This window comes from Hordeum vulgare, unplaced genomic scaffold (genome assembly GCF_904849725.1).
Source record: "Hordeum vulgare subsp. vulgare unplaced genomic scaffold, MorexV3_pseudomolecules_assembly, whole genome shotgun sequence".
NCBI classification, from domain to species: domain Eukaryota; kingdom Viridiplantae; phylum Streptophyta; class Magnoliopsida; order Poales; family Poaceae; genus Hordeum; species Hordeum vulgare.
The window spans coordinates 1-12,500 of record NW_025422556.1 but is presented as its reverse complement, the minus strand read 5'-3'; the positions used below and the strand labels follow the sequence as shown (position 1 = coordinate 12,500).

The 12,500-nt window shown below is 32.2% G+C and overlaps 2 protein-coding genes and 1 non-coding gene across 3 annotated transcripts; 2 read left to right on the top strand and 1 right to left on the bottom strand.

The window, feature by feature from the left end:
- The first annotated feature begins 1,121 nt into the window (after positions 1 to 1,121).
- LOC123419971 (NAD(P)H-quinone oxidoreductase subunit 1, chloroplastic-like) lies at positions 1,122 to 7,107 on the top strand. Its single transcript, XM_045107240.1, has 2 exons — positions 1,122 to 1,327; positions 3,888 to 7,107. Exons 1-2 carry the CDS (start codon positions 1,122 to 1,124, stop codon positions 4,423 to 4,425), a joined length of 744 nt encoding a protein of 247 aa, XP_044963175.1. The 3' UTR covers positions 4,426 to 7,107.
- LOC123419970 (NAD(P)H-quinone oxidoreductase subunit 1, chloroplastic) lies at positions 1,296 to 2,997 on the top strand. Its single transcript, XM_045107239.1, has one exon. It carries the CDS (start codon positions 2,305 to 2,307, stop codon positions 2,866 to 2,868), a length of 564 nt encoding a protein of 187 aa, XP_044963174.1. The 5' UTR covers positions 1,296 to 2,304; the 3' UTR covers positions 2,869 to 2,997.
- A 2,821-nt stretch (positions 7,108 to 9,928) lies between the features above and the next one.
- Positions 9,929 to 10,008, bottom strand: TRNAL-UAG. The gene has a single exon. It is a non-coding gene; the product is annotated as a tRNA-Leu (tRNA).
- Between the last annotated feature and the right edge of the window lie 2,492 nt (positions 10,009 to 12,500).

The window sequence follows — 12,500 nt, the reverse complement described above, 5'->3', positions numbered from 1 at the left end:
GAGAGAAAGATTCTTCTGATTTTCTTGTTCCTGAAAATATTCTATCTATCTACTAGACGCCGTAGAGAATTTAGAATATTTATGTCTTTCAATTCTCGTACTCGTAATTGGAAAGTTATGGAAGGAGACCCATCATTTTGCAATGAAAACAACATATAAAACTCTGGACAATTTCGAAATCAGGCCAAGCGTCTTAATACATATGCAAAAAAATTCATTATTGGCCCACCATTGATTAGAAGATTTAGCTTGTATGAATCGCTATTGGTTTGATACGAATAATGGCAATCGTTTCAGTATGTTAAGGATACAGATGTATCCACAATTCATTTAGAGTTACTTAATAGTCTATTTCTTATACCATATCTCTATCCCGTGAAATTCTCGAGCCAAAAGATGGATGCCTATGCTGTGTTTCATTTTGCTAAATGATATCAATTAAATGGTGTATCAATTCCATAAATTGCATATAGCAATAAATAAATCAGCAAAATTCTTTCTACTATATTTAGATAGAAGAAACATTTCTTCTATCTAAAATAGTAGAAAGAATGTACCCTTCTATCCAAATCCAATTTGCATCGATAAAAAAAATCCAAATTCCAGTAGTAGATGAATAATTGCAAATTTGTGTGTGTACGAGATTAGAATAACTTCAAAATAACTGACATAATTTTTTATTTTTCCTGATCAGAAAAATACATGAAAAAGAAAGGAGGTAGAAAAATTTTAGGATTTATGGTTAAAGAAGAAAAAGAAGAAAACAGGGGTTCTGTTGAATTTCAAGTATTCAGTTTCACCAATAAGATACGGAGACTTGCTTCACATTTGGAATTACACAAAAAAGATTTTTCATCGGAAAGAGGTCTACGAAGACTTTTGGGAAAACGTCGACGTTTGCTGGCTTATTTGGCAAAGAAAAATAGAGTACGTTATAAGAAATTAATCGGTCAGTTGAATATTCGGGAGCAGTAATTTAATCCTTCAAATTTTTTTCTTGTTTTATTATTTTTTTAGTAGTCTTTATAGTAGTCTTAGATTTTTCATTTTGATGAGCCTCACTTTGAGGAATTCATGGAATAATCCATTTTCATGGAATAATGAATTAAGGAAGAAAGGATATGAGTCTACCGCTTACAAAAAAAGATCTCATGATAGTCAATATGGGCCCTCAACACCCATCAATGCATGGTGTTCTTCGACTGATCGTTACTCTTGATGGTGAGGATGTTATTGATTGTGAACCCATATTAGGGTATTTACACAGAGGAATGGAAAAAATCGCGGAAAACCGAACGATTATACAATACTTACCTTATGTAACAAGGTGGGATTATTTAGCTACTATGTTTACAGAAGCAATAACAGTAAATGCACCAGAATTCTTGGAGAATATTCAAATACCACAAAGAGCCAGCTATATTAGGGTAATTATGTTAGAGTTAAGCCGTATAGCTTCTCACTTGCTATGGCTTGGACCTTTTATGGCGGATCTCGGCGCACAGACTCCTTTTTTCTACATTTTTAGAGAGAGAGAATTAATATATGATCTATTTGAAGCTGCTACAGGTATGCGAATGATGCACAATTACTTCCGCATCGGAGGAGTAGCCGCCGATCTACCTTATGGATGGATCGATAAATGTTTAGATTTCTGTGATTATTTTTTACGCGGAGTTGTTGAATATCAACAACTTATTACACAGAATCCCATTTTTTTAGAGCGAGTTGAAGGAGTAGGTTTTATTAGCGGAGAAGAAGCAGTAAATTGGGGCTTATCGGGACCTATGTTACGAGCTTCTGGAATACAATGGGATCTTCGTAAAGTGGATCCTTATGAGTCTTACAACCAATTTGATTGGAAAGTCCAATGGCAAAAAGAAGGCGATTCATTAGCTCGCTATTTAGTACGAGTTGGTGAAATGAGCGAATCCATCAAAATAATTCAACAAGCTATAGAAAAAATTCCTGGAGGACCTTATGAGAATTTAGAAGTCCGACGCTTTAAGAAAGAAAAGAATTCTGAATGGAATGATTTTGAGTATAAATTTCTTGGTAAAAAACCTTCCCCCAATTTTGAATTGTCAAGGCAAGAGCTTTATGTAAGAGTGGAAGCCCCAAAAGGTGAATTAGGGATTTATCTAGTAGGAGATGATAGCCTTTTTCCCTGGAGATGGAAAATCCGTCCACCCGGTTTTATTAATTTGCAAATTCTTCCTCAACTAGTTAAAAAAATGAAATTGGCTGATATCATGACGATATTAGGTAGTATAGATATCATTATGGGGGAAGTTGATCGTTGAAATGATAATAGATAGGGTAGAGGTAGAAACTATCAATTCTTTTTCGAAATCGGAATTATTAAAAGAAGTCTATGGACTGATATCGATTCTACCCATTTTGACCCTCCTTTTAGGAATTACAATAGAGGTACTCGTAATTGTGTGGTTAGAAAGAGAAATATCTGCGTCGATACAACAACGTATTGGTCCTGAATATGCTGGCCCCCTGGGCCTGCTTCAAGCTATAGCAGATGGGACTAAACTACTTTTTAAAGAAGATATTCTGCCATCGCGAGGAGATATTTCTTTATTTAGCATTGGACCTTCTATAGCAGTCATATCAGTTTTATTAAGTTTTTTAGTTATCCCTTTGGGATATCATTTTGTTTTAGCCGATCTTAGTATTGGTGTTTTTTTATGGATTGCCATTTCAAGTATAGCTCCTATTGGTCTTCTTATGGCAGGATATAGCTCAAATAATAAATATTCTTTTTCAGGCGGTCTACGAGCTGCTGCTCAATCCATTAGTTATGAAATACCATTAACTTTTTGTGTGCTAGCAATATCTCTACGTGTGATTCGTTAAAATAGGATCTTTTTCCTATAAAATCCATTAACTATTTATATTCCTTTTCTTATTTAGTATTTGGGTTGGTAAGTTAAACTAGATAGCTATATGAGTGAAATAAAACAGCTTCTAAATTTGTAGTAAAAAGAAAAAAATCTCATTTTCTACGTACAAGAAAAAAGTGGAAGTAAACATAAAGAGTGTAAACTCTTTATCCCAAGGTTGATATTTTTTAATTACTCATCATATCTTGAAGCGGGCAAGAATAAAGGATTCACAATATGGAATTCCATTATTAGAATACTCCTAGTTATTACTATAACTTAAAAATTCATAAGAAGAATCCACCAAAAGTTAGTGAAGGGTTAGGAACACTAAAGTACATAAAGGATTAGTAATGGAAAATCTAAAACATTAGAGATTTTTTCCCGTAAAAGGAATCATAATAAGGACTTGCAATTTGTAGAAATTATCAAGTAGTACTTTCTTCGGATTCCGATCCAGAGTATGTTCCCATTCACTTGTTAAGGAAATGGCTATCAAGAACGAATTAACCCTTTATCCATTTTTTCTTTTTAAATACCCCCTTCCCGGGGGAAAGAAGAATAGTAAAAAAGATATGGAGTGCACTAGAAAAAATTTGCATTATTTCCTTCCTCTATTCATGCAGAATTGCTCATGAACTAATACTCCACTCTTTCCATTTATTAATTGAATTCCTATAACAAAACAAGTACCAAGTGTTTTATTCCAAGATTAAGTTATTACTGAACAAAGAAAAATTTGGAATATATTATAAAGGATGAGATCAATTCAGAAGCGCTTTTTCTTATTCTAGCAGACGGAATTCCTTTGGTCTAATTTAGGACTTTCAAATCTATTTTATTTTACCTAATTCTATCTATGCCCCAGGGGCTAGGAACAGAACAAAACAGTCCTTTCCTTTTTCTGATCATAGAGAAGCCGTATGAAGCTAAGGTTTCATGTACGGTTTTGAAATAGCGGTGGGAACTGTGATGTTATCATCGACTATGATTATCTAACAGTTCAAGTACAGTTGATATAGTTGAAGCACAGTCAAAATATGGTTTTTTTGGATGGAATATTTGGCGTCAGCCTATAGGCTTTCTGGTTTTTTTAATTTCTTCTTTGGCAGAATGTGAAAGATTACCCTTTGATTTACCAGAAGCAGAGGAAGAATTAGTAGCAGGTTACCAAACTGAATATTCCGGTATCAAATATGGTTTATTTTATCTTGTTTCTTACCTAAATTTATTAGTTTCTTCTTTATTTGTAACAGTTCTCTACTTGGGCGGGTGGAATTTCTCTATTCCCTATATATCCTTTTTTGATTTTTTCCAAATGAATAAAGCAGTTGGAATTTTGGAAATGACAATGGGTATATTTATTACATTAACTAAAGCTTATTTATTTCTCTTCATTTCTATCACAATAAGATGGACTTTACCAAGGATGAGAATGGATCAGTTATTAAATCTTGGATGGAAATTTCTTTTACCTATTTCCCTGGGCAATCTATTATTAACAACCTCTTCTCAACTTGTTTCACTATAAATAAGATAATACAATAATAGATAGTAAGAATATTTTCAACACAAAAGCTCTCCCAAACAAGAGAAAGAAACATATCTTTTTCATAGATATTTAGAATGAATATGTTCCCTATGGTAACTGGGTTCATGAGTTATGGTCAACAAACAATACGTGCTACAAGGTACATAGGTCAAAGTTTCATAACTACCTTATCCCACACAAATCGTTTACCTATAACGATTCACTACCCTTATGAAAAATCAATTACACCAGAGCGTTTCCGAGGGCGAATCCACTTTGAATTTGATAAATGTATTGCTTGTGAAGTATGTGTTCGCGTATGTCCGATAGATCTACCCGTTGTGGATTGGAGATTTGAAAAGGATATAAAAAGAAAACAATTGCTTAATTATAGTATTGATTTCGGAGTTTGTATATTTTGTGGCAATTGTGTTGAGTACTGTCCAACAAGCTGTTTATCAATGACTGAAGAATATGAACTTTCTACCTATGATCGTCATGAATTGAATTACAATCAAATTGCTTTAAGTCGGTTACCAATCTCCATAATGGGAGATTACACAATTCAAACAATTAGGAATTCGTCTGAAAGTAAAATAAACGAAGAAAAATCTTCGAATTCAAGAACGATTACTGATTACTAAACTTTGATTTTGTCTTTTTGTTATAAAAATCTACTAATTCTTTATTAAACTATAAAGAAAAACGAATAACTACTGCTTATTGGAAATTTTTTCTTATTTTAAATCAGACTAGATTTTGATGATATAATATAGTTTATAACTATACAGTTTATACACAAAAAATACCCTAATCCCTTTTTCCTTCCTCGAATCCTTTAGTTTTAGTCAGTTCATGAAAAATTTTATACTATTAATTTCTTTTTATCCATAATGGATTTACCTGGACCAATACATGAGATTCTTATGCTATTTGGGGGATTTATTCTTCTACTAGGGGGTCTAGGAGTAGTATTACTTACCAACCCCATTTATTCTGCCTTTTCGCTGGGATTAGTTCTTGTTTGTATATCCTTATTCTATTTTTTATTAAATTCCTACTTTGTAGCTGTCGCACAACTTCTTATTTATGTGGGAGCCATAAATGTCTTGATCATATTCGCTGTAATGTTCGTAAATGGCTCAGAATGGTCTAAAGATAAGAATTATTGGACTATTGGAGATGGGTTCACTTCACTCGTTTGTATAACTTTTGTTTTTTCACTAATGACTACTATCCCAGATACGTCATGGTATGGAATTCTTTGGACTACAAGATCAAACCAAATAGTAGAACAGGGTCTCATAAATAATGTTCAACAAATTGGAATTCATTTAGCAACCGATTTTTATCTTCCGTTTGAACTCATTTCCATAATTCTTCTAGTTTCTTTAATAGGTGCAATTACTATGGCTCGGCAATAAGAAAACTTAGAAAAAGTAAAAATTATAAGAATTGCAAATCTAAAATAAATAACTAAAGAATCACAATTTTGATTTAGTAAAACCCATCTACTGCCAACAAATACCTCCTTTCTTTTCTCTTTTGTTGTGTAATTGTTCTATTGTAATTAATTGAATCGGTTCAATTCTTTGCCCTCATATTGAAATGAATCGAGATTGATAAGGAGTTAGTTAATGATGTTTGAGCATGTACTTTTTTTGAGTGTCTATTTATTTTCGATTGGTATCTATGGATTGATCACAAGCCGAAACATGGTTAGAGCTCTAATATGTCTTGAACTTATACTGAATTCAATTAATCTAAATCTCGTAACATTTTCTGATCTATTTGATAGTCGCCAATTAAAAGGAGATATTTTCGCCATTTTTGTTATAGCCCTTGCCGCTGCTGAAGCCGCTATTGGACTATCCATTCTTTCTTCCATCCATCGTAATAGGAAATCCACTCGTATCAATCAATCTAATTTATTGAATAATTAGACTTTTTAATAATTAGACATAAAATCCTCTAAACAAAGGCGCACATATTAAAATAATATAGAAATCCATACTATTTTCTTAGTATTATTTGAGAATATCCTTTTTTTTTTAGTAAGTAGGTTATTGCATAGTATTCTTTTTCACTTAAATGAATTTTTGTATTTGTAATTCATTGATATTGCAATATTCAAATTGCAATAATTTATATTGAAAAGACGATAGCCAATAAAATAAATTGGCTAATTCGAAATCGTCTGTACAATTTGTAAAATTCTTTCTTATTGTTGAAGTCCAAAATTCAAGTCTCTTGGCTCTTTTCACGCTTTCTCACAAACGGATTAAAAAATAGATTTTTAATTTTGAAGTTTGGATAAACCATTGCTTCGTCTGGTGTCTACAATACATATGACTCATATAGTACTAATTTTCTTTTTACCAGATCGAAAAATTTTATGTTGAAAAGAAAAATTTATAGATCCAATGTCACATTCCGTAAAAATTTATGATACATGTATAGGATGCACTCAATGTGTACGAGCTTGTCCAACAGATGTATTAGAAATGATACCCTGGGATGGATGTAAAGCCAAGCAAATTGCTTCCGCGCCGAGAACCGAAGATTGTGTGGGTTGTAAGAGATGTGAATCTGCCTGCCCGACAGATTTTTTAAGTGTCCGCGTTTATTTAGGGCCTGAAACAACCCGTAGCATGGCTCTATCTTATTGATACGTTACAAAAACAAAAAACTTCATTTGAATCGTCTGATTCCTCTTTACCGAAGAAGCCTGTGCTCGAAATAATCGAGCACGGGCTTTTCTGGTCAAAACGTATCTTGTCTTTATCACTTTATCATGAGTTATTTTCCTTGGTTAACAATACTTGTTGTTTTGCCGATATTTGCCGGTTCATTAATTTTCTTTTTACCTCATAAGGGAAACAAAATCGTTAGGTGGTATACTATATCTATTTGTTTATTAGAATTCCTTCTAATGACTTATGCGTTCTGTTATCATTTCCAACTGGAGGATCCCTTAATTCAATTAAAGGAGGATTATAAATGGATAGATGTCTTCGATTTCCATTGGAGATTGGGAATCGATGGACTTTCATTAGGATCCATTTTATTGACAGGATTTATCACTACTTTAGCTACTTTAGCAGCTTGGCCAATTACACGGAATTCGCGATTATTCTATTTCCTGATGCTCGCAATGTATAGTGGTCAAATAGGATTATTTTCTTCGCGAGACCTTTTACTTTTTTTTATCATGTGGGAGTTAGAATTAATTCCTGTTTACTTACTTTTATCCATGTGGGGGGGAAAGAGGCGTCTATATTCAGCTACAAAGTTTATTTTGTATACTGCAGGCGGTTCTATTTTTTTCTTAATCGGAGTTCTGGGTATGGGCTTATACGGTTCCAACGAACCAGGATTAGATTTGGAAAGATTAATTAATCAATCATACCCCGCAACCTTGGAAATACTTTTATATTTTGGCTTCCTTATTGCTTATGCTGTCAAATTGCCGATTATACCCCTACATACGTGGTTACCAGATACCCATGGGGAAGCACATTATAGTACATGTATGCTTTTAGCGGGAATATTATTAAAGATGGGAGCATATGGATTGATTCGGATCAACATGGAATTGTTACCTCATGCTCATTATCTATTTTCGCCCTGGTTAGTAATAATAGGAGCTATCCAAATAATCTATGCAGCTTCAACTTCTCTTGGTCAACGAAATTTCAAAAAAAGAATAGCTTATTCCTCTGTATCTCACATGGGTTTCATAATTATAGGAATTGGTTCCATAACCAACATTGGACTCAATGGAGCTATTTTACAAATATTATCCCATGGATTTATTGGTGCTACACTTTTTTTCTTGGCAGGAACCGCTTCTGATAGAATGCGTCTTGTTTATCTCGAAGAACTGGGAGGAATATCTATCCCAATGCCTAAAATTTTTACCATGTTTAGTAGCTTTTCAATGGCTTCTCTTGCCTTACCAGGAATGAGTGGTTTTGTCGCAGAATTAGTAGTATTTTTTGGACTAATTACTAGTCCAAAATTTTTGTTAATGCCAAAAGCACTAATTACTTTTGTAATGGCAATTGGAATGATATTAACTCCTATTTATTTATTATCTATGTTACGCCAGATGTTCTATGGATACAAGCTATTTAATGTTCCAAACGCAAATTTTGTGGATTCTGGACCACGAGAACTCTTTATTTTAATCTGTATCTTTTTACCAGTAATAGGAATTGGTATTTATCCAGATTTTGTTCTCTCCCTATCCGTTGACAGGGTAGAGGCTCTCTTATCCAATTATTATCCTAAATAGGTTTGGTTTTTTTTACTAGTCTGCTCTATTAATGCAGAAATAAGTAAAAAAGTATAATTAGATCTATCTCGAATTTTTGAGAACCCTTTGAGAAGGCGCTCAAGGGGTTCTCAAATAAAATATAAAAGTAAAAACGTTCATTTCATGAACGTTTTTTTTTATGTAATCATTTAGGTGTTAATGTAAACGAACCATAACTATGTAAACCTATTCCTAATAGATTGATACCAAAATAACAAATCCAAATTATAAGAAATCCTATCGAAGCTATAAGTGCAGAATTCGTACCCTTCCAATTTGGATTTGTTCTACTATGTAAATAAATTGCGAATATGGTCCAAGTAATAAATGCCCAAGTTTCCTTAGGATCCCAATTCCAATAGGATCCCCAGGCCTCATTAGCCCATACTGCTCCACAAAGAATACCTATGGTTAAAAGGGTAAATCCTAGGCTAATGATACGATAACTCCAAGAATCCAAACGCTCCGTTAATTGATATTTGTAATAATTTGGAAATGAAGGGACAGGGGCGCTTTTTAAAGCACTTCTTTTTGCATAAAAAAATGCAATCTCACTAAAGAAAAATGTTTTATTTAAAACATTTTTTTTCTTTTTAGAAAAGAAATGGAAATTATTTCGAAATCTAATGATTAGAATAGCGGCAGATAATAAGGATCCGCACAAAAGAGTTGCATAACTTAATAACATCATACTGACATGCATCATTAACCACTGAGATTGTAGAGCAGGTACTAGTATCGTGGATTGATGCATTTCAGTTAAAAGACCCGACGTGGCAAAGCCTTGCGTTAAAATAGTACTTGGCGTAGTTATTGTGCTTAAATCATTTTTAGAGTTCTGTATTTTAGGAATGGTATGAAGAATATACAGAGCCCATGAAAGGAAGATCAATGACTCATATAAATTACTTAATGGAAAATGTCCCGAAGAAACCCAACGAGAAACTAAGAATCCTGTTATAGAGAAAAAAGTAACTATCATTCCTTTTTCTGACGAATCACGTAATCTCCCAAGTTCACGAACTAATAAGGTTATCAAATGAATCGTAATCACAATTGAAATCGTTGAGAAAGAGATATGAGTTAGTATATGTTCTAAAGTTGCAAATAGCATAAGGGGAAGGTCCCATTACAAAATTGTAAATTTCGAATTGATTTCTAATCTATTGTATTCCTTTTCAAGAATGCCGCCACTCGGATTCGAACCGAGATGCTTGAGCACTGCTTCCTAAGAGCAGCGTGTCTACCAATTTCACCATGGCGGCTAACTTCAAATAATAGGTAACTTAAAAGAATAATAGCTATTATCTCGGGAATCGTCGATATTGGGAAAGTCCATAAAATTTAGGAACATTAGAGTTTTCATTAAAATGGACTTCGTTTGGTAGTATCGTTTCCATTTTTTTTTTACAATAAACTCTTGCTTTGCCCAATAGAAACACTGGTTGAAAGAGTTGGAACTTCTTTTTTCTAACTTGCAATTATAGATATAGAACTAATTTTTTCTAATTAATTTATCGTTTAAATTTTGAAAATTCTTTCAATACAATGAAAAAAATCCAAAAGGGTTTCTATTTAATGATGAAATTAAAATGGATAAATAGAAAAGGCTTTTTGGATTTTTGAAAAATTTCTAGAATGAAAGTCTTTATGCTCTTATTAATAAGATTTACTAACCTTATGATTTTGGATAAGATAGGTGGAAGTTGTAAGTCCTATTGTAAGAATACTCCACTTTTCATAATTTTCATAATAAAATATGAGCATTCTATTATGAAAATTATGAAAAGTTCATTGATAGGAAAAGAATACTTAGCACACAGTATACCAAACAAAACTTTTTTTTATTGTATATATAAGAGGGGTTTGTTATAAGAATATTGTACCGAAGTAATTCGACACATAAAAGTACATTCAAAGAAGAATCCAAATTATTAAATAATTGGAATTCTTTTTTGAAAAATCAATTCATATTATTCCAAAATCTTATTATTTGTTTGTTTGTTGCCCAGAAAAACCCTTTGGTTTTGGATGCTCATTACCACTGGAAAATGATCTTGATTTTACTAAAGAATAAGATTGTACTATGGAAAAATAAGTCTTTTTCTTCCAAATATTTTTACGAATACGCTTTTTTGACATTGAAGTACGTTTTTTTGGAACTGCCATTCAAAAAGGAAATTACTTTTTTCTAGTTGTATGTGAAAGACATCTATTGCTGCAAATCAATCCTTCTTTCTTGTTTTTATTAGTATTTATACTTAGATACTGAAAGATACTGAAATTGTGAATTATTTTTTACTTCATTTTGTCTAATGCGGATAAGACAAGAATTTTTAAACATTTTTTCTGTATATATTTTATACTTTGTTTTAATAATATAGAATATATAGAAGGGTTTCCCATTTATATCTATTTATATATCAAGTATACTCCATATATAGATATATGGTATGGAAGCCTATCCCCCGGGGGGATAAAAAGAAGGGAAAATTCAAATAGTTAATTAAGCTCAGAATGATATTGTATTGTATTCCATAAAGGAAAGGAATTCTAATCAAAACAAAAAATACTGAGTCTCTTAAACAAGACATTCTAAAACTTAGGTAATTTATAGTCATAAGGACTATTCGATAATTTCTTATAAACATAGATTTTCATTGGAATTCACTCAATCAGTTATGGAACAAGAGAGCTGTTTCATCTTTGTTTTAAAGAAATATAAAAATGAATAGAAAGTAAAAAGTAAAACGATTCCTTTTTTTTTTTTTGTAAATATCTTTATTTAGATAATAACTAGGTAACGAAGTTATTTGATTAACTTTTTGAATTTAACCAACTAAACCCATTCTTCATTTTTTATTATTTCAATGAGATAAATTTTTAAAAAATGAAGAATTCCAGTATTTTTTCTTATTCTTTTTATTTATTCTTTCAGAAAGAGATAAGAGTTGGTTTGGTGAATCGGAAACAATTTTATAGAAAAATTGAAGTAAAAATCGCAATTTCTTTTCTTATGGAACATACATATCAATATGCATGGGTAATCCCTCTTCTCCCACTTCCAGTTATTATGTCAATGGGATTTGGCCTTATTCTTATTCCGACAGCAACAAAAAATCTTCGTCGCATATGGGCTTTTCCTAGTGTTTTACTCTTAAGTATAGCTATGGTATTCTCAGTTCAACTGTCTATTCAACAAATAAATGGAAGTTCTATCTATCAATATCTATGGTCTTGGACCGTCAATAATGATTTTTCTTTAGAATTTGGATACTTGATTGACCCACTTACTTCTATTATGTTAATACTAATTACTACTGTAGGAATCCTGGTTCTTATTTATAGTGATGGTTATATGTCTCACGATGAAGGATATTTGAGATTTTTTGTTTATATAAGTTTTTTCAATACTTCTATGTTGGGATTGGTTACTAGCTCCAATTTGATACAAATTTATTTTTTTTGGGAACTCGTGGGAATGTGTTCTTATTTATTGATAGGCTTTTGGTTTACACGACCAATCGCAGCGAGTGCTTGTCAAAAAGCTTTTGTAACTAATCGTGTAGGGGATTTTGGTCTATTATTAGGAATTTTAGGTTTTTTTTGGATAACAGGTAGTTTAGAGTTTAGGGATTTGTTCCAAATCGCTAATAACTGGATTCCTAATAATGGAATTAACTCTTTACTTACTACTTTGTGTGCTTTTTTATTATTCCTTGGTGCAGTTGCGAAATCCGCACAATTCCCTCTTCAC

What these genes read in the sequence shown, in the direction of transcription:
- LOC123419971 (XM_045107240.1), top strand. Translation starts at nt 1,122, where the DNA reads ATGAGTCTACCGCTTACAAAAAAAGATCTCATGATAGTCAATATGGGC. An exon ending in TACTTACCTTATGTAACAAG is followed by an intron (nt 1,328 to 3,887) that starts GTGGGATTATTT and finishes TCGACTATGATT; the next exon opens with ATCTAACAGTTCAAGTACAG.
- LOC123419970 (XM_045107239.1), top strand. Translation starts at nt 2,305, where the DNA reads ATGATAATAGATAGGGTAGAGGTAGAAACTATCAATTCTTTTTCGAAA.